Raw genomic sequence first — 23706 nt, 5'->3', positions numbered from 1 at the left:
GGGGGAATTCAGCTAAATAACATTCTAAAAAGCGTTTTTCAAATCCATCACCTTTGGCCAGGATTTTAGGCCCTTGTATATAAAAGTGCCATTTTTGTATATAAAAGTGGCATGCTTCTACTAAGTAGTGACATTTCCAAACCTATCAGAAGATCATAGATTTAAAAAACCATGTCAAAAGGTCATTTAAAAAAGGATACGCGAAGGAGATACAATATTTGCTGATCAGCACAAAGTAAAAAAAAATGGTTGGAGAACGAACATAACAATTAAGCAGAATCAGGTATACATGTACATACATATATGCAAGTGCAGAAGCATGTAAACTGGAAAGAGATGTACCGAGCCAAGTATCCATGAACCCTCTTGCGCCTGAGGGTGCTAGGCTGGTAGGTTCTCTTGATGCACAACGGTTTACTTGATGATGAGTCCTCTCCTGAAAAACGAAATGCCAGCAGATCATTTGGAAATTAGGCAATATAGACAATTGGGATAACATTTTTGTTGTATTTCTTATCCTTCTAAGAAAATCTGTAAGCATTATTTTATATTTGATAAGAAAGTGCAAGTTATCAGAGCATAGTTCTAGAGATCAAATTCTACAATCTCATTGTATTAACATACTCACATTTCCATTTACAAGACTTAGAGTCCGTTTGCTTTGCGGGATTTGGTGGAATTTGGAATTTGATTCCATTCCAATCGTTGGTATAAAGGAAAGTCCGGAGTTGAAATCCTACAAACAAGGGATTTAGAAATTCCATGACAGTAGATGGTATTTCGCAGGATTTCATAGGATTTGTTTGTATTAATGTTCAATCAATTTATAAAAAGGTAATTTAATAATTGTTATATTATTTTTTTTATAATTTGTTTTTGTAAATTATTTATAAAGAATGTGTTAAATTCCAACCGGATTTCTTCTACAATCGTGTGAATCACTTTCCAAATTCGATATTTCGACCGTATATGCCTGGTATCACGAAATCCGAATTGGGATAATTGTAAAAGCAACAATCTTGATTTTTGGCAGAAATCAAGATCAAAAACTAGAGAAAAAATATAGAGTGTCTTCAAAGTTCGTGTGTATCCCCAAAAAACGATCATCCGAAATTCAAATTCAAAACTGAAAACGGGAGTTACCAAGTTATAGGATTCACAATCATACCACAGAAAAATCAAGAATTTTCCACTATAAACCCTATACTTATATAATTTCGGGCCGGGGCGATGCCCCGCACCCCGCTAGTGGCTCTGCCCCTAGGACCCCGCCAGGGGCGCTGCCCCTTGGGACCCCCCCGTTTTGCGTTCAGGGGGCGTTGCCCCCTAAATATTACCGGGACCGACTTAGACTAATACAAGCGTGCACTCCACACTCTCCATACTTGTTTTAGAACAAAGTTCAATCCCTTTGAAAMACACGTATAAAATCCATTACACTAAATGTAACCGGTGACACTAAAATCACCAACAGAATGGAATTCGATTCCATTCCAAATCCTACAAACCAAACACACAAAAGATTCTAACTCCTCCCAATTCCAAACCCTTCCACAAAATCTAAATCCCTAGGAAACATTACGTCAAATCAAGCGAGCCCATATTAACATTGTTTTTTTGTCAGTTTCATTTTGATTATGCAATTATTTTAATTTTCAAGGCTGCTTGTTCCCTTGGTTTGTTTGTAGAGCATTTAGGAAGTGTAAGGATCCCACTGTTAATCACATCTGGAGAGCATGAAAATAGAAGACTGCAATAAGGATGAATGGTTTCTGAAGCAATTATAAAGTTCATGAGAACTAAAGCGAGCAAGGGCAAGAAGGTTACTACTTATACACGCTTGAATGTGCTTACCAGCTAATGATTACTAGCGGGAATTTCAGTAATTTTCTTGACCATTATTACATTCCACCTCATATGATCACGCATCCACTTAAGCAAGTACATCTCCACTTGACTATATGAGTTACTATTGCATAAAGTTATACCTATATTATTCGAATAGCATATCTTGTACAAATACGACCTAAAAAGTTACAGCAAACAGGATAAGAAACATCAATGACCATGGAAAATGACTAAAAACTGAACTAGGATTGTTAGATCTTAAACCCATAAGACCTTGATAATTTACTGCCCACGTTTAGTTAATAGATATATAGACGACTCTGGAACCACTATCATATTCATTGATACATCTATAATTTGAACCCTATGGACATCTCCAATGGGCAATGGGTAACACCAAATCCTACACCATTTTGGTGTTAAAAAATAGTGTAAATTTTGGTACAAAAGTACAAATAGCAATTCTTCTCCAATGGCTAAATGAATAGTGTTGCACCAATTTGGTGTTTTCCTGTTCATACAACACCAAGTGTGAAAAATGGAGATCCAGTCGGAGTGTTGTAGTGTCAAAATTGGAGTTTGGTGTGAAAATGGAAAGCCATTGGAGATGGTTTTAGATATAACACCAACAGGTCTGGTTAGGGCTCAACGCAGAAATATCCAACAGAAGCATTACATTAGAGTCCATATTTACCAAAACGATACTAAATTCAATTATAAGATAAAACATGTCACGCAGATTTCTCCCCAATTGAACATTACTTAATTTGATGGCTACTTTTTTTTAACACAATCTGATTCATAATTTCATATCAGCTCGTTTTGCAACAATTTTGGGATAATTTGAGTTGAAACTGCAGCTCTTTTCCTAAGTATGCTCGGATTTTATTTCCGCATAAGAACACATACTTTCAGATGAATACAATCTATCCACGCATAGAATCAGAGAGAATTGAGGAAAAAATACCGTCAGGGAGGAAGAGCCGTAGAGAAGGAACTCCACATGGATACAAGAACGCTTCCAACGATACTCCGGCCATTGTTTCAGTGTCCATTTGAGCCAAAATCACTGACTTTCGAACTTAAGGAGAGATAAGAACGCCGGCGGTGGGGTGGAAACCTTCGGATCGATCTCAAAGCTTTGGGAAGCGAACTGATATGCTGGTTTCTGAAGAATCGGATTTATGTAACGCGACGTCAACGAAACTCCGACCTCAATTAGGGTTTTAGATGACGACATTTTCCGGCAAAAATTGAGGGTCGAAGGGATTCAAAGTCTGAGCCGGTGTTTCGGCGCCGGTGATCTTCGTTCGTTTTACCCTCTCAGAAACTAAAAAAATCCCGGTTAAAGCCCCTAGAATATAGAGGTTTTACATATATACACCCTCGTTTTCTGAACTCTTTTTATATTCACACCCCTATTTGAAATTGATAGTTTAGTAATTTACCAATCTAGCGTATGTCTTGATTTTTGTTTCAATTTTAATATAAATCAATTGCAAAATCCAATTGAAGATCGTGGAAGAATTCCCAATTCTTTTTACAATAAAGTCTGATTTCGAAAAACAATAACATAATAACGAACAAACCTTAAATAGGATCAGTATGTGAAATATCGCAGGTCTTGAATTCATTGTAGTCAATCCATGAACCAAAAGTCTTAGCTAATACGTTGTCGAATTTAAGCTCGATCTTTGGCTCTCATGCTCCCTTATTAGGGATCCCTATGAAATAGGATCAAGTTGGCCCCTGTAAACAACTTGATGCTCTCACGAAGTTTGTGAATAAGTAATTGTCTGATGATGAACAAGGAATATATGTCTGCTAAATAGGTTTTAGGTTAAGCAATACATGGAGTAACTCCGATTTATTATCGTGTTGATCTTCATTCGCAATTTCCTTCAAATTTAACCAAGCAAGGTTCTTTGAAGAAACACAAAACAAATATCGCTTCATTTCACCTCTGGTATTTTGTAAACCCTAGTTTTACTATTAATACGACCGTGCATCCAAACAGGATTTTTCCTTTAACTTGGAAGTAAACCCTTGTTCAATCTTCGTGGAACCTCCACCTAGATAACCATTGTAGTAAGCTTATTTAGGAGTTGTTTGGTTGGTTTCCATCAAATCATGTAGGGATAAAAAGCTATCGATGTGGATCAATCAATATGTAAATATTGCGAAGATTTTTGTTTGTTAAAATGTTTTTTCATATATAAGATGAACATGTCTTTTAACTGGGAGGGAAAAGTTTGAAAAACTTGAGTTTCTGCATAAAGATTCTCTCTAAACTTAACTGAAAAAACCACTTTATATGTTATTAAGACAATATCAAAATGTCTTATACAACTAATTGAAAAATATAAGATCATACATCGGTTGGAGAGGAAAATCAAATGTTGCTTTATAACTGACTGATACCTCCTTTATCAGTTACATTTTAAAATTATGAGTCAAAATGTATGGACAAATCAAATCATATCTGATATGATTGGCATGAGATATTACAGATCATACTCAAGGTGAGAAGAGATTGGTATAGCAACAAAGATGATAATTGTCTTGGAAGGTCTATTGGGCGTTGTAAACGTTCCGGCCCAAGCTATTTATGAGCCCATTTTGCGGCCCAACTTAAAAATCCAATGAAAAAGCTTACGCGATTAATTGCTCGTGATTACACTCGCTTTATTAGGTTGAAAAAACCTCTACTTAATCTCCGATCTTCGATTTCCCTCCCTTTATTTCTCCACCATCTTTCTTCGCGTCTAGGGTTTTTCCTCAGGGTGTCTGGCATACAATCGTCAGCCATGGGCAACAATAAGAAAGAACCGTTAGACATCTCCGATCTCGGTGCCTCCTTACCGGCGGCCGCTGCAGGTATCTTCATCCTAGACCCTAATTTCACGAGTTTGCTGACTTGCCAGTAAAAAAAGTTCGCATTTTATATAAATCCTTCTGTGTTGTCGTTCGTGCAGCTCTTAATGCAGAGGATCGTGCGGGGCTTGTAAACGCATTGAAGGTTAGTGATTGTCGTTAAATTTTATGTATAATTTAGTAGAATGGATTGATTTCGAAATGTCCTTCTCTCCCTTACCATATGTCGTAACTCATATGTGTATGTTTTATATACAGAACAAGCTTCAAAACCTGGCGGGAGAACACTCGGATGTTCTTGAGAGTTTGACCCCTGCAGTCAGGAAGAGAGTTGAAGTTCTGAGAAGCATTCAGGTACAGGAGAATTGGGGGTTATTTATTTGAGCTGTTTATTTTTGTTATACGATACAACATGCTTAATTGGTGCTTGGTAATCGATCTATGAAGTGTTCATGCTATTGTGTTTTCTTAAGTTGGTTTGCTTGCTAGTTTTTATCTGGTTGGTAACACTAAATGATAGTGGTGGGAGGGTGGTTGATTGTAGCATTTAGTCATGTAATAGATACCATGTTTACTAGAACATTAGATGGACATGAAAAGTTAAGGTGGTATTTTTGTGGTTATCTTGAAAGTTAGATGGCTACACTCCAATGGCTAACAGTTAAAACGAGTGTGCGGATTACATTTGATCTACATCTTGAAGACCAAAAAATTTCCATTGATAATTATTGAGCCCACAATATGAAATTGGTAATTATAACTCACAACTCACAATATGAAATTTCGAAATTGGAATTTGGAATTCACAAGTTGGAACAGTTCCCCTCTGCTCCATAGTTGCATATTGTTGTAGGCAAGACCGCTTGATTTTTTGATTTGGTCATTATCAGGGCACTATACCCTGCTTCCATCTATAGGTCAGTTCAATTCAATTTCTTAGAAGACTGATTATTGATTGCAATTAATATGCATGAGGATGAACTATTATTACTTTGATGTTGTTATTGCTTGTATTTTAGTGCATGATCTTTATAGTGGTAGCCAGGTGGGATTTCCTCATACTTCATGAAGTGCTATTGATATTTTTCTTAATTTGCAGAGTGAACATGATGAACTAGAGGCTAAGTTTTTTGAAGAGAGAGCAGCATTAGAAGCAAAATACCAGAAACTATACGAACCACTGTATTCAAAGGTGAAGAGATATGATTATGTCAACTTGCATGTTTAGTCATTGCAATATTGTGGTCTGTCTCTTTATTGTGTAGCTTGGGTATTGAATATCTAGGTTGTGTTTGCTAGTATTAGTAACAAGTGGGTAGGAGGCAAAAAGGACAGATGTGTTACAAACTGGGACATGTGAAGCACACAATAACAGTGGGTTAGGCATATTGTACAATTGTAACAACTCGTCCCACATTGATAGAGAAGGGGATTTGTGAGCTCTTATAAGGCTCAAGTAGTGGGCTACCGGTAACTTCCACTATGGTTTTAAGTTGGATTTGAAATTATTGGGCCAGCCTGTTGCTTTGGGCTTCGAGGGTGTTACAACAATGACCAGACATATGTATATGTGTGCTAGTGTAGCAGCCTTGAGTTGTGCAGCACATAGCAGAGTGGAATATGGTGGGTTACACGTTCTGTAGTATGTGTTTGATGTGCATGACAGGATGGTAAATGACAGAATAAAACTTGTTGTCTAAACTCCCACGTTTGGTTGCAACATTGAGACAGGGAAAGGACAGGACTGAGGTGGGGCAAAAATGCGTAGGTGGGTAGAGAGATGGGACAACATTGGTATATTACTAACTACCAATGTTAGATTAAAACCCTAAAACCTTGCACAATTCTTTCACCTGCCTAACTCACTCTCAGCCGTCTAGTCCGATCTGCATACCAAACACGCTTGTAAGGCCAACTCAATCATGGTACATGGTCTAGTGGCATGTTTGCTTGGTGGTTGAGATGTATTAATTGATCATTGTGTTAGACATGTGCCACTGATTATGCTAAATAGAATCATCATGCTCCTATTCTCAGAGATACGATATTGTGAATGGTGTTGTTGAGGTCGATGGAGTGAAGAACGAAGATGCAATGCACCAGACAGATGATAAAGCTGGAGAAGGTATCATACTGCCACCAGCAGCTTTCTCGCATTGTTCCCTCATCCTTTTCTGTTAACCCCTATATTGACAAGCACATGCTTTATTTTGAACAATATTTGCAGAAAAGGGTGTGCCTAATTTTTGGCTAACTGCGATGAAAACCCATGAAATTTTGGCGGAGGAGGTACAAACCCTGTTAAATCAACCCTTTCATTACATGGCATATCATAAAAAGATGGTTTTTTTAGTCTGCCATTTGATTTGGTGATTTTCCAACAGATCTCAGAGCGAGATGAAGAAGCTCTCAAGTACCTGAAGGATATCAAGTGGAATCGCATTGATGATCCCAAGGGTTTCAAGCTTGAGTTCTTTTTTGATACCAATCCATTTTTCAAGAACTCTGTTTTGACGAAAGTATACCATATGATTGATGATGATGAGCCTATTTTAGAGAAAGCAATCGGGTAACCATCCTATTCTTCATCTTATGGTTCATGTTTTCACATGCTTTCCCATTAAGCTCTTTTTATGTTTGGCACTTTGCAGGACCGATATTGAATGGTTACCTGGGAAATGCTTGACACAAAAGATACTAAAGAAGAAGCCTAAAAAGGGATCAAAGAACGCTAAACCCATCACAAAGACCGAGAATTGTGAAAGTTTCTTCAACTTTTTTAGCCCCCCAGAGGTGCCTGAGGATGAGGATGATATTGACGAAGAGATGGTAAGACCTTACTGAAAATTAATATTGAAGTTGTTGATTCATATTGTCACTACTTTTGAGTATCATTTGCAGGCTGAAGAGCTTCAAAATCAAATGGAGCAAGACTATGACATTGGGTGAGATATATTCTTTGTTTGACTCCGTTAAGCTTTGGAAATCGGGAATTTTCTTTGTACTTTGAAATTGGTTTTCTTTCTTTGACTGTCGTTCTAAATGTTGTTGCTCACGTCTAACCTGTTTTCAAATTTACGCACTGCATTTCTTTCTTAAAGTTCTTATGGTCTAGTTCTTGAGCAAGTGTTATCTTTTCTTTTCACACACCTTGCACAAACTGGGTGGGGGGTCTCCAACCCTACATACCTCCCACCCCCAACTGGGACATACTGGGCTTGTTTGATTTGGCTTTGTACTTGTTGCTTGGTTGAATCCTTGTAATGCTATATGTAATGCACTTGTTTTGCAGTTCAACCATACGAGACAAAATAATCCCCCATGCTGTTTCATGGTTTACGGGTGAAGCTGCTCAAGAGGATGACTTTGAAGGTATTGATGATGAGGATGATGAAGATGACGAGGATGATGACATTGAAGACGAGGACGAGGACGAGGATGACGACGAGGAAGAAGAAGAAGAGAGCAAGCCCAAAAAGAAGGTGAAATTTCTCAGATAATGTTGTATTATTCATTTACAGCAAGGTTTAAATGAGAATCATAAATATCTTGACAACCAGTATATGCATATATATATATATATATGTGCATTAATGAATACACACTATCAAAACGCCTGTCATTTAGTATATTCATCAATGAATATGTACTATATATGCATTGGTGCACATGCTTACTGAAATTAATAGTGTATATGCATCAAGAGGGAGGGTCAAACAAGAATTGATCAATTTGCGAGAAGACAAGAAGCTCCAAGATCTTTATGATTACATGTAATACGAACATTTAAATCATATATGATTAAACACATCTAAAAGCGATTCATGCAGGTGAATTGGTGAACATGGTTGCCTGCTGTGTGTTGGTCAACGCAACATGTGTTTAATCATATATGATTAAGTGTGTGTATCATGTGTAATCATATATGAATATTGAACCTCTCATTCTCGTTTGAACCTGACCCTAAGCATCATTGCATATATATAGAGGTTTAGGGAAAAACCCCAAAAACTGAGGAACACTTGATTACGATTCATTTGTGCGATATGCACATGTGCATACAAGTAATTGAAGTTGTTTCTTGGGTTTTATGCACATGTGTGTACCGGAAAAATTACTTACAAATGACTTGTAAACACATGTGCAAGTTATAAGGGTGTTCTTTAGTTTTTCAGTTTTTTTACAGTTTCCTCTGAACCTGACCTTATATATGTGGGTGGTTTTCATTTACAAACCCAACCATTAGTAAAACTCAATCTCAACCGTTTATCTAGTCTAATGAATATTTGATTCAATAAATATTTCGATTGTTTTCTAATATAAAGCGTTGATCATAAAATGAACTCTGATAATCTTCCGTAGATATCCAAACCATAATAATAAAACTCATCATTTCTATAAATATGTCAATTAATTGGTTTGTATTATTTGTACTAATGGTTGAGTTTGTAAAAGATCTCTCCTCTCTCTCTCTCTATATATATATATATACACACACACATATATTCATATTTACTGGTTCTCATTTGAACTTTTTTGGACATGCTAATGACGTCGCTTATATTTTGTTTCATGCTACCGGCAGTCATCTGGACACAAGGTAAGATAACCCAAGTATGTATTTATATCGTAAAGTTAAAGAATTTGATTTCAAGGAGATGCTATTTTACGATTTGTTGGTGTGAGCTGCAGAAGGGCGGTGGAATTGCAAACACTGGTGGTGAACAGGGCGAGCGACCTCCAGAGTGCAAGCAACAGTAGTTTTCATGGTTGATGATTCCCAAGTATTGGGCTTCGGATTTTTTGGCATTCTGGTGGGAGTTCTTTTAGGGTTTTCTCGGAAACAACCTCTCTATCTGTTTATTTAGGCAGATGTAAGGTTTGCGTACACTTTTACCCGACACATTATACCATATTGAGATATTTAAAGGTACATTTGAAAAGTATGTTTTTGGGATTTTGCCATTTTTGTGCTCATCTGACATCCTTCAAAATTGCTCCATTTTTGTGTGTGTATGATAGTTTGGCCTTCTAGATGTGTTTGGTTTGATGGAATTTGAGTAAATGGTTTTAAGGGATTTGGAATTGGAGGTATTTGGATTCATTGGTGTGTTTGATTTGTAGGACGTGGAATAAAATTTGAATTTCATTATTTTATAAATAATTCGCATCCCATTGGTTTGTGACTGATTCTTATTTTTGCCCTTATAATTTACAATTAATTATTGTTCAATTCTGTGGTGTACAATTATTTACTGTTTTGGTCCTTATACTTTTAAGGTAGGAATAAAATAGTAATGAATTGTAAATCATAACGACAAAAATCACAATTTTTAAACCATATGGATAAAAAATGTAATTTAGTCTAAATAATAATTGAAATAGCGAAATTGCCTTTTAATTAATAATTACAAAATAAATGCTTTTAATATATTTTAAAATATTATTACATATGAATTTTATGAAATAGCAACCACTTCTTTGGAATTTTAAAATTTCATGTGGGATTTCAATAAAATTTAGAAAATCTTTCGTACCAAACATGAGATTAGAGGAATTCAATTATGAATCCTTCCAACCGAGCCTTGACATGAATGTTCTCAATGGATTTGGATTTAATGAAAGTATTTAAAATCTTTGGAACGAATTGGAATTTCGCTTTCGTAGAAAGTTTATAAAACAAAATATAAATAGCTTGGCTGTTATCTTCAACGGATTCAGATCCACGATTACAAAAAAAGAGTTTCAAAGATGGCGCAATAGGGTAGCAATAAAACAACAAACCGAGTTGATTTCCTCTATTTCTTAGGGTGACTTGCTTCAATATTTCCCTTTGTTTTTTCAAGAATGCCTTTATCTATCGGGTCGTTGCTCGTTCCATGTGTTTAGGTGTTTTTCCGGTGCCGATTGTTGCCTCTTCCTCATGAATATTCAGAAAAACCAAACAAATAAAGTATTTGAGTGATATACATACATACATATATGATATATGTGACAAGAGGGAGTTTCAAATAAAAACCATTGAATATTTACAAACTATACAAATTAATCTTAATGAATATCTGGTTCCATAAATATTTCTTTTGTTTCCTAATCTAAAGCAATGCTCATGATAGATGAACTCTATCATCTTCAATAATTATCTCAATTATTTCCCAATATACAAGCGTCGACTATAGTGTGTATGTGTATGGCTTGTAAGAATTTAATGATTTGTATTTTAAACCGTTTACATATGATAAACATATACTTATATGTGGGCCCACTAACGCCAAAAATCGTCCATCTCCAACCACACGAAAAATATGTCGTTTTAATAGGAATACGATATACAAGTCCCATTTTCTAACCAGAAAAACACGTGAAGATGCCCTTGTATACAAACGTGTTCTGCTATATCTCATTTCATATTGTTCAGCAGAACAAATTATAATTCCGATATTTCATAATCGAATTTAAAACAAGTCTACATGTTAGATATAGTCATGTCTAAAGACCACACCAAAAGTACAACTATTCATCATCATATTCATCTTCTTCAAATTCTTCCTCCTCCTCCTCGTCATCATCATCTTCTTCTCTTGTTTCATCATCATCAACTATGAAACCACCCAAGGTTTCATCATCTTCGTCATCATCTTCGTCTTTTGCATATTTAGTACTTGTACTCGCACCCGCATCCTTTTTGTTCTTCTTTTGGTTCTTTGATCATGTCGGGTATTTGGGTTTTGGGACGTTTTTCAATTTCTTGATCATTTCGGCATCTTCTTCACTCTCACCCGTCCAAACATCGTCGTCATCATTATCCTTTCGTCCACCCTTCTTCCTCTTTCTTGTGCCTTTTTTCGTTTTTCTCTCACTATCATCATCATCACTCTTTTCTTTAGGTTCCTCAAGAAACCAATCCCAATTCCTTATATCGCGGATCAGTTTCTTTGGGTAGTAATCAAACTCATGTCCCATAACAACAAAATTGAACTCTGCAAGTCACCATTGACAAATTCTAATCAATATCAAAAAATGACATTTCTGGGGTTGTTCATCCCGTAACTGTGGACATGTAAGAGTAAGATAGCTCGGTGAAAGAATTACGCAAGGTTTTATATTCTTAAATTTGAGATGGTTATTTTAGTAATTTATCGATCTTGTCTATCTTTCACCCCACCCAAGTCTCCCGATCAAACCCTAGATGCTCAATTAAAGGGTCATTTACCAAACGCTTACCGGTAAGAGTCACCACCCTCAATAATAACCTTGTCGGACAACAATATCGACCATTAGAATCAATTATCGGTGAACATCTTTTACTTGGTAAATGTTTAGTAGGTAAAAGTCTTCCGTGACTTAGGGGCTGTATGGTTGATTTTTCATTAATTCTTGAATGGATAAAATTATTTGTATGATTAATCTCTCTGTATAAATCGGGAACGTTTATATTAGTGTTTTTTATAAATAAAATGACTCTGCTTTTTAAAATGAGAGGGACACATTTGACAGAACTTTTTTACGAAAAGCTTCTCCTGTAAGCTTACCAAAAAAGTTATTTTCAATATCGTCGATCAGTCCTGAAAAACTTACTAAATAAGCTACTTTCTGTATTATTAAGCCGTAAAACTGACCGAACAAACTCCGAGTCCTATCGGTTCTTGCTCACCAAGCAAGTACCCGGTACACACGTTTCGTAAACCCTAAATCAATTGCAGAATCCAGTTGAAGATCATGGAAAATTTCCCAATTCGTTTGCAATCTAATTTCAAAAAACAAAAAACGAAATAACGAACAAACCTTTAACAGGGTCGATTTGTGGAACATCACCACCAATGTCGATTTCACCGTAATCAATCCCTGAACCTGAAGTCTCTGCTAATACGTCGTCGAATCTGAGCTCGCTTTTCGATTTATCATCATCGTCTTCTTCACTTGCGATTTTCTTCAAATTAAACCAAATAGGGTTCTTCGAAGAAACACAAAACGAATCTCCGCTCTTCATTTCACCTCCTTCCGACGTTTTGTAAACCCTAATTTCATCATTGATGCTGTCGTGAACCCAAACGGGATTTTTCCCTTCGACTTGGAAGTAAACCCTAGTTCGATCTTCATGGAGTTTGAATGAAATATGACGACGAGAAACAGTTCGATCGGTGGGATTAAACCCTGATTCTCTTCCGAAATCGAAGCTTTCAGAGCGTTCATGGAGTCGGGTTTTGAAACCAGTTTTGCTTTCGATTTCCATGGTTCCTGAATTACTGATTTTGCCGACGAGACGCTGGTAGCAGGAGTGTTTGCATCATGATAGATGTGATACAGCAAAAAGTTGGGCGGTTTATAAAACACAGAACCAAATTTTAAACTAAATAAGATACACATATAAGACAGGTGGGGGTTGTTCGGTTCGTTTTTTGTTACGGACTAAAACCGTTCATATGTAATAGGAATATTATAGCAGTTTTTGTAAAATAAAAGTGTTATCATTTAAACCTTCTCTTATAAATATTTATATTTACAATCTCAACTTTTATTTTATTTTAAATGGGAGGGACATATTTGGGGAAAAATTGGACATCTTATAAAGCTCACCTCTAGAACTTACTGAATAAAACACTTTTTATTCATTAAGACACTGTCAAATAGTAATATATAATTAACCGAATAAACTGCCATCTCATTAACTGCTAATAAACAAAACAAGTTTGTATCGCTTACCGAATAAGCTATACAACCCATTAACACGTAACTGAACAACTCTTAGTTACTTTAAAGGGTAATTGTTTGGACAAAAGAATGTTGATCACGAATAATTCTAACCGATCCCACGTAAAATCGTCTCCAAAAAATACCAACATAAGAGGGTAATTTTTTACCGACCTGTATTGGTAATTGTTTTGGAAGATTTATTGGGCCTCGTACAAGTTCCGGCCCAAATTGTATATGAACTTATTCTGCGGCCTAACTTTAAAATTAGATGAAGCAGCTCACGCGATCAATTGCGCGTGAATACACTCGCGTCTATTAGGTCGAAAAACATACTTTATCTTCGATCTTCGCTTTCCCTCCCTTTATTTCTCCTCCACCTTCTTTCTTCGTTTCTAGGGTTTTTCATCAGGGTTTCTCGTCAGCCATGGGCAACAGTAAGAAAGAACCGTTAGATATCTCCGATCTCGGTGCCTCCCTACCGGCGGCCGCTGCAGGTATCTTCATTTTTAGACCCTAATTTCACGAGTTTGCTGACATATCAGTTTATGTAAATCCTTCTATGGTTGTTCGTGCAGCTCTTAATGCGGAGGATCGTGCGGGGCTTGTAAACGCATTGAAGGTCAGTGATTATCATCAAACTTTATATGTAATCAGTTATTTACTAGTATAGATTGATTTTGAAATTTGTTTCTCTTCCTTACGGTGTGTATGTGTATTATATACAGAACAAGCTTCAAAACCTGGCGGGAGAACACTCGGATGTTCTTGAGAGTTTGACTCCTGCAGTCAGGAAAAGAGTTGAGGTTCTGAGAGACATTCAGGTAAACGAGAATTAGGGGTTATTTATTTGAGCTGTTTATTTTTTATATACGATACATCATGCTTAATTGGTGCTTGGTAATTGATGTATGAGGTGTTTTATGCCATTGTGTTTTCTGAAATTGGTTTGATTGCTAACATTTGTTGGTGTTGGAAGTTGTGTTATCTTAAATCACTAAATGATAGGTGGTGGGAGAGTGGTTGATAGTAGCATATATGTGTTTGCACATACAGTAGATGGGCATGCAAAGGAAAGGTGGTATTTTTACAGTTAACAGTTAACACGAGTGTGAGAATTATGTATGTCTTGAAGACCAACATTTTTCCTTCTATAATTAATCAGCTCCAAATATGAAATTGGTAATCAAAGTAATGCACTCATGCCTCACAATATGGAATCTCAAATTGGAACTTGGAACTGATAAGTTGGAACAGTTTTCTGCTGCTCCATAGTTTCATATTGTTGTAGGCTAGACCTCTCAGTTTTCAGTTTTGGTGGTAATTAGGGCACTATACCCCTGCTTCCATCTACAGGCTTAATTTGGTTTTTTTTGAAGACTGATTCTTGATTGCAATTAATATGCATTAGGAATTTAGGATGAACTGTTTCTCTTCGATGCATGATCGTAATTGTAATTGTTTGTATTTTAGTGCATGATCTCTTTTGTGGTGGGCTTTCCTCATACTATGTGAAGCTCTGTTGATATATTTTTTAATTTGCAGAGCGAACATGATGAGCTAGAGGCAAAGTTTTTTGAAGAGAGAGCAGCACTAGAAGCAAAATACCAGAAACTATATGAACCACTGTATTCAAAGGTGAAGGGATATGATTATGCCAATTTGCATATTTAGGGCGTGTTTGGTTAGAGGTATCAAGCAGTAATCAATGAGAATGACGATAAAAGAAACTGTTTGGATTTATATAATATAATGGGTTCATTCGTGCAGAAGCCCATATTTTCGTTCCAGGTTAAATTGGAGGGAATGAAAGCCATTCCTATTTTCATTCGGTGTCATTTTCATTTTCATTCCCAATCCGAACCAAACATCCCCTAAGTCATTGCATAGTTGTGGTCTGTCTTTTCATTATGTAGATTGGGTATCGAATATGTAGGTTGCGTTTGCTATATTTGTAACAAGTGGGTAGGAGGCGAAAAGGACAAATGAGTTACAACTTGGGACATGTGAAGCAAACATTGGTAATGGGGTATATGTGTGCACTTGAGCAGCCTTGAGTTCGGTTGGCGAATATGGTGGGAACATGTTTTGTAGGGGGCATTTGGCATGCGGGACAGGATGGAACATGACAGAATAAAATCTTGTTGTCCCAACTCCCACGTTTGGTGCAAAATTTAGACTGGGTCAGGACCAGATTGAGGTAGGATAGGACTGAGGTGGGACAAAAATGCATAGGTTGAACAAAAATCAGGGAGATGGAACAAGATTTGTATATTATTGAACCACCCATGTCAGATTAAAACCCTAAAACCTTGCATGATTCCTTTCACCACCTAACTCAAGCTCGCCCTCTAGTGCCGTCTGCCTACCAAACGCACATGTAAGGCCAACTCAATCATGATACATGGTTTAGTGGCATGTTTGCTTGGTGGTTGGGACATTTATATTGATTCATGTGTCAGGTATGTGCCACTGGTTATGCTAAATTATATCACCATGTACTGTAATCGCAGAGATACGATATAGTGAATGGTGTTGTTGAGGTCGATGGAGTGAAGAATGGAGATTCGATGGACCAGACAGATGATAAAGCTGGAGAAGGTATCATACTGTAATATGTTCTATTAAATTAAGTACCATCAGCGGCTTCCTTGTATTGTTCCCTCTTCCTTTCTGTTCATCCCTAGTCATTGACAAGCTTATGCTTTATTTTGATCAATTTTTGCAGAAAAGGGTGTGCCTAATTTTTGGCTAACTGCAATGAAGACCCATGAAATTTTGGCGGAGGAGGTACAAACCCTGTTAAATTAGCCTTTTCATGGCATGACTTGTCATAAAAAGATAGTTTTTTGAGTCTGCCATTTGATTTTGTGATGTTGCAATAGATCTCAGAACGAGATGAAGAAGCTCTCAAATACTTGAAGGATATCAAGTGGAATCGTATTGATGATCCCAAGGGTTTCAAGCTTGAGTTCTTCTTTGATGCCAATCCATTTTTCAAGAACACTGTTTTGACGAAAGTATACCATATGATTGATGATGATGAGCCTATTTTAGAGAAAGCAATAGGGTAACCATCCTATTCTTGTCTTATTGTGCATGTTTTCGCATGCTTTCCCATTAAGCTCTTTTTATTCTTGGCACTTTGCAGGACAGATATTGAATGGTTACCTGGGAAATGTTTGACACAAAAGATCTTAAAGAAGAAGCCTAAAAAAGGATCAAAGAACGCTAAGCCCATCACAAAGACCGAGAATTGTGAAAGTTTCTTCAACTTTTTTAGCCCCCCAGAGGTGCCTGAGAATGAGGATGATATTGATGAAGAGATGGTAAGATCTTATTGAAATTTAATATCTAAGCTGTGGATTCATATTGTAACTACTTTTGAGTATTATTTGCAGGCCGAAGAACTTCAAAATCAAATGGAGCAAGACTATGACGTTGGGTGAGTAATATTCCTTGTTTGACCCATTAAGCTTTGAAAATCAGAAATTGGCTTTGTACTTGTTGGAAATTGGTTTTATCTTTTTGTCTGTCGTTGCTTACTTCCCACTCGTTTTCAATTTTAAGCACTGCCATTCATTCTTTCAAGTTCTTATGGTCGGGTTCTGTAAAAAAATTAGCAAGTTATACCTTTCTTTTGACACACTTTGCACAAACTGGGCTGTCTTCAAGTTTGTTTACATCCCACTCCCAGACCCCACCTCCACCTCCAGGTGGGACATATCGGGCTTGTTTGGTTTGGCTTTGTACTTGTTGCTCGAATCGGTTTAATGATATATGTATTGCACTTGTTTTTGCAGCTCAACAATACGAGACAAAATAATCCCCCATGCTGTTTCATGGTTTACGGGTGAAGCTGCTCAAGAGGATGAGTTTGAAGGTATTGATGACGAGGATGATGAAGATGACGACGATGATGACATTGAAGATGAAGATGACGACGAGGATGAGGATGAGGATGATGAAGATGACGAGGAAGAAGAAGTGAGCAAGGCCAAAAAGAAGGTAACATTTCTTCCGATAAGGTTGTATTGATCATTTATGCTTTACATTATGGGACATGGTAATCACATGCCGGGTCTTCATGGAAGCAACCATTGCCCTACTCCTGAGGTAGAGGTCAGAGGTCAGGTCTGCTTACATCTTAGAGTTCAACCAACAAATTCTTCAAAATTTCTCCAAAATATAGTCAAATATCAAAATCTACAAAAAAGTTAACATTTAACTCCAACACATTCTTCATTTTAGATATCACAACATTAATTATAATATTAAAATATTCAATTTTTTTAATAAAATATATTTTTCTCTCCTAAGCACTAGATTTCAAAGACTCTTATTGGTGGAAAACTGTGAGTAATAGAATATCATTTCTCAATCCTAACCAATCATTTTTGGTGTTACCCAAATTTGGAGAATTTTGCCTTTTCTATCCTACCTTCTCCATTTTGGAGATTCCATTGGAGCAAAAGAAGGGAAATTGACTGAAATAGCCAATCCAATCAACCAAATTCACTTTTTAGCCATTTTCAAAGCCTCTTGTCAAAATAGCATTTGCGTAAAGACTGATATCTGGAAAAAATAAAGAAAGAATTCCATAGGCATATGCGCAAGTATTCTTTACGCAAGAATCTGAATCTTGACGCAAAGGAATCTTTTTCTTTCTAAATATGAAAATCGATTATACACGAGTGCGCAAGACACTGGCTAAAATGGGAATTCAATTGAAAAAGTGGCTAAAAAGTGAAGTTGGTTAGGGAGATTGGCTATTTTGGTCAATTTCCCAGCAAAAAATCATCAAATCTCCTTTTTCTCTGTTTTGGAGACGCTCTTACCCCTTCCGGACCCCACCTTGAAATGAGATATACTACTATTTGGTTGGGTTTTTTATTTATTTATTTAGGAGCATGCTAACACGTTTCTTATATTTTGTTTCATGCTATCAGCAGTCTTCTGGACACAAGGTAAGATAACCTGACTATGTATATATACACACTTATATATTGTAAAGCTGTTAAACTGTTTCATCTCAAAGAGATGCTATTTTACGTGTTATTGGTGTGAACTGCAGAAGGTGGGCGGCGGCATGGCAATCACTGGCGGTGATCAGGGTGAGCGACCTCCAGAGTGCAAGCAACAGTAGTAGCTTCTGAGGTCGATGATTTCGAAATATTGGGTTCAGAGTTTTTGGCATTCTGATGGGGGTTCTTTAGGCATCATAGGTAACCAGTCAGGGGTATTCTTGGAAACAACTTCTCTGGCTAAGGTTAGTCAGGGATATTCTTGGAAACAACTTCTCTGGCCAAAAGGTTAGTCAGGGGTAATCTTGGAAACAACCTCTCTGGATCTTGAGACAGATGTAAGGTTAGTCGGGGGGGTATTCTTGGAAACAACCTATTCAAGTCTTGGAGACGGATGTAAACAATTTACCCTTTCTAGACCTTACCGTTGGTTTTAGGTAAACCATGTTTGAATTATTTAAAGGTACAATTGAAGAAAAGTGTATGTTTTTTGGATTTTGCCATTTTTGTGCTCATCTTTCTTGGCATACTTTAGAATTGCATCATTTTTGTGTGCGTATGATAGTGTGGCCTTTATATAATCTCCCCAATTGAATTCATTTCTTAGCCAATTGTTGAATTGAATTCTCATTTTAGCAAATATCTTGTGTATTTTCGTAAAGCCTATTTCTAGATTAAAAATATGTAAATTTGTGTAATTTTTATTTTTATAATGTGAAAATAGGCTGTAAGGCATTTGCGTAAACTATGGCTAAAATAGAACTCGATGCCAAAATGGCTAGACAGTGAATTTGGTGGAGATTGGTCAGTTTAGCTTTATCTCCTGTTTAATTTGTAGGATTGAGGATGAAATCGAGTTTCATTCTGCATTGATAATTTATAAGAAATTATAAATATTTTAATTACCTTTTATTTATTGATTAGAGTATAAAATAAATGATTTTAATGTATTTTTAGAACATTATTACAAATAGATCATTACTTTATGGAATTCCTAAATCTAATGTTTGTGGAATTTTAATTTTGTATATGGGAATGAAACAGAATTCGAAACCAAATGTAGCTGATGACAGGGGAGTTGGCGGCTGTAACTTGATAGAATGGTGTTCGGGAATTTTGATTGCTTGGAAGGATTTTTGGTGTGTTTGATTTGTAAGATATGAAATGAAATTGAATTTCACTATTTAAATTTTATTTTTGTTAAATAAAACAAATGCTTTTAACATATTTTAAAACATTATTACATACGAATCCTGAAAATCAAACGGGACCTTGCATTTTACCTCGGAATGGGAGTGAGAACATCAGTTGGTAACAGAAATTCTTGGGCACGGTCCATTCTAATTCAAGCACTCGGGGAAATTAACGTTGAAACCGGTTTAATTTTGTCTGCTTGTCTAAAATCAAAATGATTATAAAATATAATATTTATATACGACAAATACACTCGCACATCCTCCTCGAAGTTTGTATCTCAAACCTCTTTGGATAACCTAATACTGCTATAGAAAGGCCCATTGGTTGCCCTCAAAAACCTTGTCGTAAAAATATGATGCATCCATCCTTCAGAGAGACGAGATAGATCACCCAACTAGCTATATCAAATAAAACCCTTCCATAAATCTTTTATCCATCTACCTCACTTTCACCCATCTCGTTTCTTCCCCGTGGAAATTGACCAAAATAACCAATGTCCCCAGCCAAATGCCTCGCGCATTTGCACAAAGCTATTTTCAGATAAAGAAAAAGAAACAAAAAATCCTTTACACAAATGAGGATTCTTATGCAAATTCTTTACGCAAAAATTAGAATTGTTAAGCAAATTTGCATAAAGACTTTTTTAAATATGACACAAATGCACAAGACATTTGCATAAACTCTAAGCTTAAATGAGAATTCTATCGAAAAAGTGGCTAAAAAATGAATTTGGTTGGGGAAATCGAGATACATATTTTCAGAAGACGACGAAAATCATTCAAACCCATGACCTTCAAGACATTATTAACCCCAATAAGAAATGAACCAAACCAAATACTACATGTACCTTTATACCATATCAAAAAAATGCACAACTACAAATTCAAATTCAAGTCACCATTTCAGAAGAATGAAATCATTCTGGAATGGTATGATGGCAGGAAGAAACCCACCCACAAACAAATTAGAAACACAATTGTATGATTAGATTATTCAAAAATCCATTCTATCTACTTGTATCTAACCTTTCCTTCATTTGGATGACTGGTTAGCAGCATCTTGCTTCGATCCCGACATCGTGGCACCAGCCGCAGCAGTCACAGCCACCGCGGCTGCACCCAGTTTTACACCGCCTGCAGCTTTCGCAGCTCCTGCTATCTTGGCAAACGCAGCTATACCTCCAACCAGTATAGCCCTCAAGGCAACTGTTGGCTTTACATTCATATCTTCCGCACCCTGCAAACGGACACAAATTTAGAACCAAATTAGCAAAAAATATCGATACGTATAGAGTCATTGGCCCAATAGTGTCCGGGTTACTGGTGATGCCCAACTTCCCATGAGGTCAAGGTTCAAACCTCACCAAAGGTAAGGAGTGTGCATGAGTATTTGCCGTATATAAATATGTACTTCAAAAAGAAGTGATTGTCGCACAAATTCAAAGAGAAAACCCTCGGTTCTTTCTTAGTCGCTTCATGGGGTTACATCTTTATTTATGATGAAACCGATTACTAATAATCAGAAAAGCTAGTAATTACCCTAGCAATAACGCTGAAAGCAACCTTATTTAAACCTTCTCTTTAATTGTGCGAAAACAACCCCCGTTACATAACATGCTGTTAGGCGCCGACCCCAGGCCCAAGCCAATTAAGGTTACGGCTATTAATAAATAGGGGAAAGAGGGGAGAATAAGACAGGCAGAAATTAGTGTTCTTTCATGTTTAGGAGAGATCTGGCTCTCGAATCCATAATTATCTTTTCTTTATTGTAATAGCTTATCAGTTTACCAATTTCAATACAAACAGCCGACAGGTTCTTATCACATGCCTGTTGTTATCTTGGGTAAACCAAACCAAATGGACATAATAAACCCACACAAAGGTAGGGTATAGGGAGGGTAAGATTACGCACACCTTGCCTCTACCCCAAGGAGTAGAGTAGCTCTAGCTTGCAGAACAAATAGATAAAACAAGCGAGTAAGTAATAGGCGAGAATGCGTGCAAAAGCAGACCCTATTGTTATCTTGTGTGCAATGCTAAAAAGATACTAGCATTTCTTAACCCTGAGACATCCTACAAAGTACAAACCTAGTTCCTTTTTTTTAAGTATATAATATTTATATACGGCAAATGCAACAAATAAACTCACACAACCCCCTTACCTTTGCTGAGGTTTGGACCCAGACCTCCGGGAAGGCCAAAGGCCCTTTGGTTAGCTCAATGCACTGTATCCTATCAGAACCATGCAGTTAAGCATGATTGGATGAGAGTAGTACTAGACTGGGTAACCTACATACTTTTGGTGTTTTCCTAGATCCTTTGTTGCAACAATTCGATGGTTACAATGCATGCAACATTCAAATTTTGTACATTATTGGTAATAGTAATAGTAATTGTAATTGTAATTGTAATTGTCAATGTTGTGCTTTGTGTGTGTAACCTATTTCCCTTGCCTCTGCTCTGTTTTGCAGTTTGCTTGTGCACACACTCTCACCTACATCGAACTCACTCGTTTTTATCTAGTTGTTCTGCAAGCTGGGGCTCTCCACGTAAACATTCTGTCTACCTCTTGGAGTTGAGGTCTACATACATCTTACCCCTCCCTAGACCCTACCCCTACCTCTGCATTGGATTTACTCATATTTGGTTTGATTTAGTTTCTATGTATTTCTAGACCAACTACGAACACGAAATGAAACACACCAAGAAGCAAACACACAAAAGGACATCATAACATAGGTTATATCTATAATCAGGATATTCACTTTGAGGCTGTATGTATGCATACCAACACCTTGGCTTCAATGGTAACAGAAAAGAGCATCGTAAATCAACAATCAATGGAAAATTCACCAAAAATATCAATCTCGATCATATTCATACAATTACTCATGATTCATGAACCAAAAAGGAATCAAATATTCGAACCCTAAAACTAATACGAACTGCAAACAATTCTATCTTCTTCATCCAAATAAACGAACAATCAAATCAATTAGCATAAAATACATAGAACACATCCAAAATTACAATAGGACATTGAATAGACGCACAATTCGTAGAAGAACAAAACAGCAATCAAATCAAACCTAAAAAAACCCTCCAAACGATTCGAATAACGTTGAAATTGCGTTGACCAGATACAAAATTGAGATTATAAGGGAGAAGAAACTAACCCAAAAATTTCTCCAAGAAAATGTATAAGCGGTAACTACTTCCGGTTTGCTGCGTTTGGTAGCAGTGGAGCGATTGGCAAATTTAGGGAAATGCCTCAGAAATGTTGATTCTAGAGTAAATTACAGTTTTAGTCCCTGTTCTTTCTTAATGATTCGATTTTAGTCCCTATTATTTAGAAATTGCCATTTTCATCTATGGTTTACAAATTATTCTTATTTTCATCCTTGGACTAATTTCTATCTTTAAGTAGGATGGATTGAAACTATAAAAAATTGTAAATCATAAGAACCGAAACAAAAATAGATTGTAAATCATAAACATAAAAATAACAATGAATTATAAACCATAGGCATGAAAACCGCAATTTCTAAATCATACGAACAAAAATTGCCAATTTTTAACAAAGCACAATGACCTAAATCCTAAATTAATCTTGATTAATTGATCAACGGGTTCTCTGTTTACCTCTTAATAGTTTCATTAATAATAAACCTCTGAATAATTAATAGGTGAATCTTGTTTGGAAAAAAAAAAAGTCTATCTCTTAATGGTTTGAAAACCTTTTGAATAATTTTGTATCTTGGGTGTCCCTTAATCATTTAAAGCTCTAATTTTATTCTGAACAATTAGCAATTTTTTTATCTTTCTTAATCATTCTACACCAAATTCAGCAAATAAACATACCCTAATTCTAAGCAAACTACGAGTCTTCGTGGTTTTCAAAAGTTGCTATTTTTATCCCTGTGATTTAGAAAAATTACATTTTTCATCCTACTGCTTTTCATTCTATTCCTCCTTTTGTTCCTGAAGCTTACGATGTTAATAAAGTTCTATTAAAACCACTCATGCAAGGGGTAAATGTGTCTTTTTGATTTTTACTTCTGTTAATTTGAAAA

General features: G+C 36.3%; 4 protein-coding genes and 1 long non-coding RNA gene across 12 annotated transcripts in view; 2 read left to right on the top strand and 3 right to left on the bottom strand.

Annotated features, from left to right (window-relative positions):
- The window catches only part of LOC112511204, a 3958-nt gene extending 840 nt beyond the window's left edge, over window positions 1–3118 (bottom strand). Inside the window, exons 1-2 of one of the 2 annotated variants that reach the window (XR_003069076.1) lie at window positions 2816–3118; window positions 343–436 (exon numbers count right to left, since the gene is read on the bottom strand). This is a non-coding gene — a long non-coding RNA (uncharacterized LOC112511204). Of the gene's footprint in view, window positions 1–251; window positions 437–2815 lie in introns of those variants that run through there. The other variant, XR_003069075.1, reaches the window with a different exon arrangement.
- A 1479-nt stretch (window positions 3119–4597) lies between these two features.
- LOC112511137 (nucleosome assembly protein 1;4-like) lies at window positions 4598–9687 on the top strand. 3 transcript variants are annotated; one of them, XM_025116602.1, is made up of 12 exons: window positions 4598–4725; window positions 4824–4867; window positions 4981–5076; window positions 5822–5914; window positions 6760–6847; window positions 6950–7011; window positions 7107–7291; window positions 7374–7551; window positions 7624–7667; window positions 8015–8204; window positions 9308–9322; window positions 9415–9687. In XM_025116602.1, the coding sequence occupies exons 1-12, from the start codon at window positions 4656–4658 to the stop codon at window positions 9481–9483; spliced, it is 1134 nt and encodes a 377-aa protein (XP_024972370.1). In that variant the 5' UTR covers window positions 4598–4655; the 3' UTR covers window positions 9484–9687. The 3 variants fall into 3 exon arrangements, with proteins under 3 accessions (XP_024972370.1, XP_024972373.1, XP_024972371.1); XM_025116605.1 differs by having other exon boundaries at window positions 9308–9336; window positions 9415–9484; XM_025116603.1 differs by lacking the exon at window positions 9308–9322.
- A 1371-nt stretch (window positions 9688–11058) lies between these two features.
- LOC112511138 (E3 ubiquitin-protein ligase TOM1-like) lies at window positions 11059–13056 on the bottom strand. The gene is given in 2 exon segments (XM_025116606.1): window positions 11059–11702; window positions 12508–13056. Coding segments are annotated over 2 exon segments (915 nt in total). The 5' UTR covers window positions 12956–13056; the 3' UTR covers window positions 11059–11235.
- Window positions 13057–13789: 733 nt separating this feature from the next.
- LOC112511136 (nucleosome assembly protein 1;4-like) lies at window positions 13790–18963 on the top strand. Of its 5 annotated transcripts, none has more exons than XR_003069068.1 (12): window positions 13790–13910; window positions 13980–14035; window positions 14142–14237; window positions 14959–15051; window positions 15927–16014; window positions 16142–16203; window positions 16299–16483; window positions 16565–16742; window positions 16815–16858; window positions 17217–17464; window positions 17506–18380; window positions 18488–18963. XR_003069068.1 is itself a non-coding variant. In XM_025116601.1 (12 exons), the coding sequence occupies exons 1-12, from the start codon at window positions 13841–13843 to the stop codon at window positions 18557–18559; spliced, it is 1152 nt and encodes a 383-aa protein (XP_024972369.1). In that variant the 5' UTR covers window positions 13790–13840; the 3' UTR covers window positions 18560–18963. The 5 variants fall into 5 exon arrangements, 4 of the variants coding, with proteins under 4 accessions (XP_024972369.1, XP_024972368.1, XP_024972367.1 ...); XM_025116601.1 differs by having other exon boundaries at window positions 13992–14035; window positions 17217–17421; window positions 18366–18380; XM_025116600.1 differs by having other exon boundaries at window positions 13992–14035; window positions 17217–17421; window positions 18363–18380.
- A 1492-nt stretch (window positions 18964–20455) lies between these two features.
- Window positions 20456–22874, bottom strand: LOC112511540. Its single transcript, XM_025117203.1, has 2 exons — window positions 22810–22874; window positions 20456–20870 (listed from the first exon to the last, which is right to left on the bottom strand). Exon 2 carries the CDS (start codon window positions 20856–20858, stop codon window positions 20667–20669), a length of 192 nt encoding a protein of 63 aa, XP_024972971.1. The 5' UTR covers window positions 20859–20870; window positions 22810–22874; the 3' UTR covers window positions 20456–20666.
- Between the last annotated feature and the right edge of the window lie 832 nt (window positions 22875–23706).

The sequence above is a fragment of the Cynara cardunculus genome (assembly GCF_001531365.2).
Source record: "Cynara cardunculus var. scolymus isolate 2C chromosome LG 4, CcrdV1, whole genome shotgun sequence".
NCBI lineage: Eukaryota > Viridiplantae > Streptophyta > Magnoliopsida > Asterales > Asteraceae > Cynara > Cynara cardunculus.
The sequence above is the reverse complement of the archived record's forward strand: the minus strand, read 5'-3'. Positions and strand labels throughout refer to the sequence as shown.

Bases quoted from the DNA above. Each gene is read 5' to 3' on its own strand.
- LOC112511540 (XM_025117203.1), bottom strand. From the start codon at position 20,858: ATGAATGTAAAGCCAACAGTTGCCTTGAGGGCTATACTGGTTGGAGGT.
- LOC112511136 (XM_025116598.1), top strand. From the start codon at position 13,841: ATGGGCAACAGTAAGAAAGAACCGTTAGATATCTCCGATCTCGGTGCC. The intron at 16,015-16,141 runs GTATCATACTGT...CAATTTTTGCAG, and splicing joins AGATGATAAAGCTGGAGAAG to AAAAGGGTGTGCCTAATTTT. The intron at 16,484-16,564 runs GTAACCATCCTA...GGCACTTTGCAG, and splicing joins ATTTTAGAGAAAGCAATAGG to GACAGATATTGAATGGTTAC.
- LOC112511137 (XM_025116602.1), top strand. From the start codon at position 4,656: ATGGGCAACAATAAGAAAGAACCGTTAGACATCTCCGATCTCGGTGCC. The intron at 4,868-4,980 runs GTTAGTGATTGT...TTTTATATACAG, and splicing joins GGCTTGTAAACGCATTGAAG to AACAAGCTTCAAAACCTGGC. The intron at 7,668-8,014 runs GTGAGATATATT...CTTGTTTTGCAG, and splicing joins GAGCAAGACTATGACATTGG to TTCAACCATACGAGACAAAA.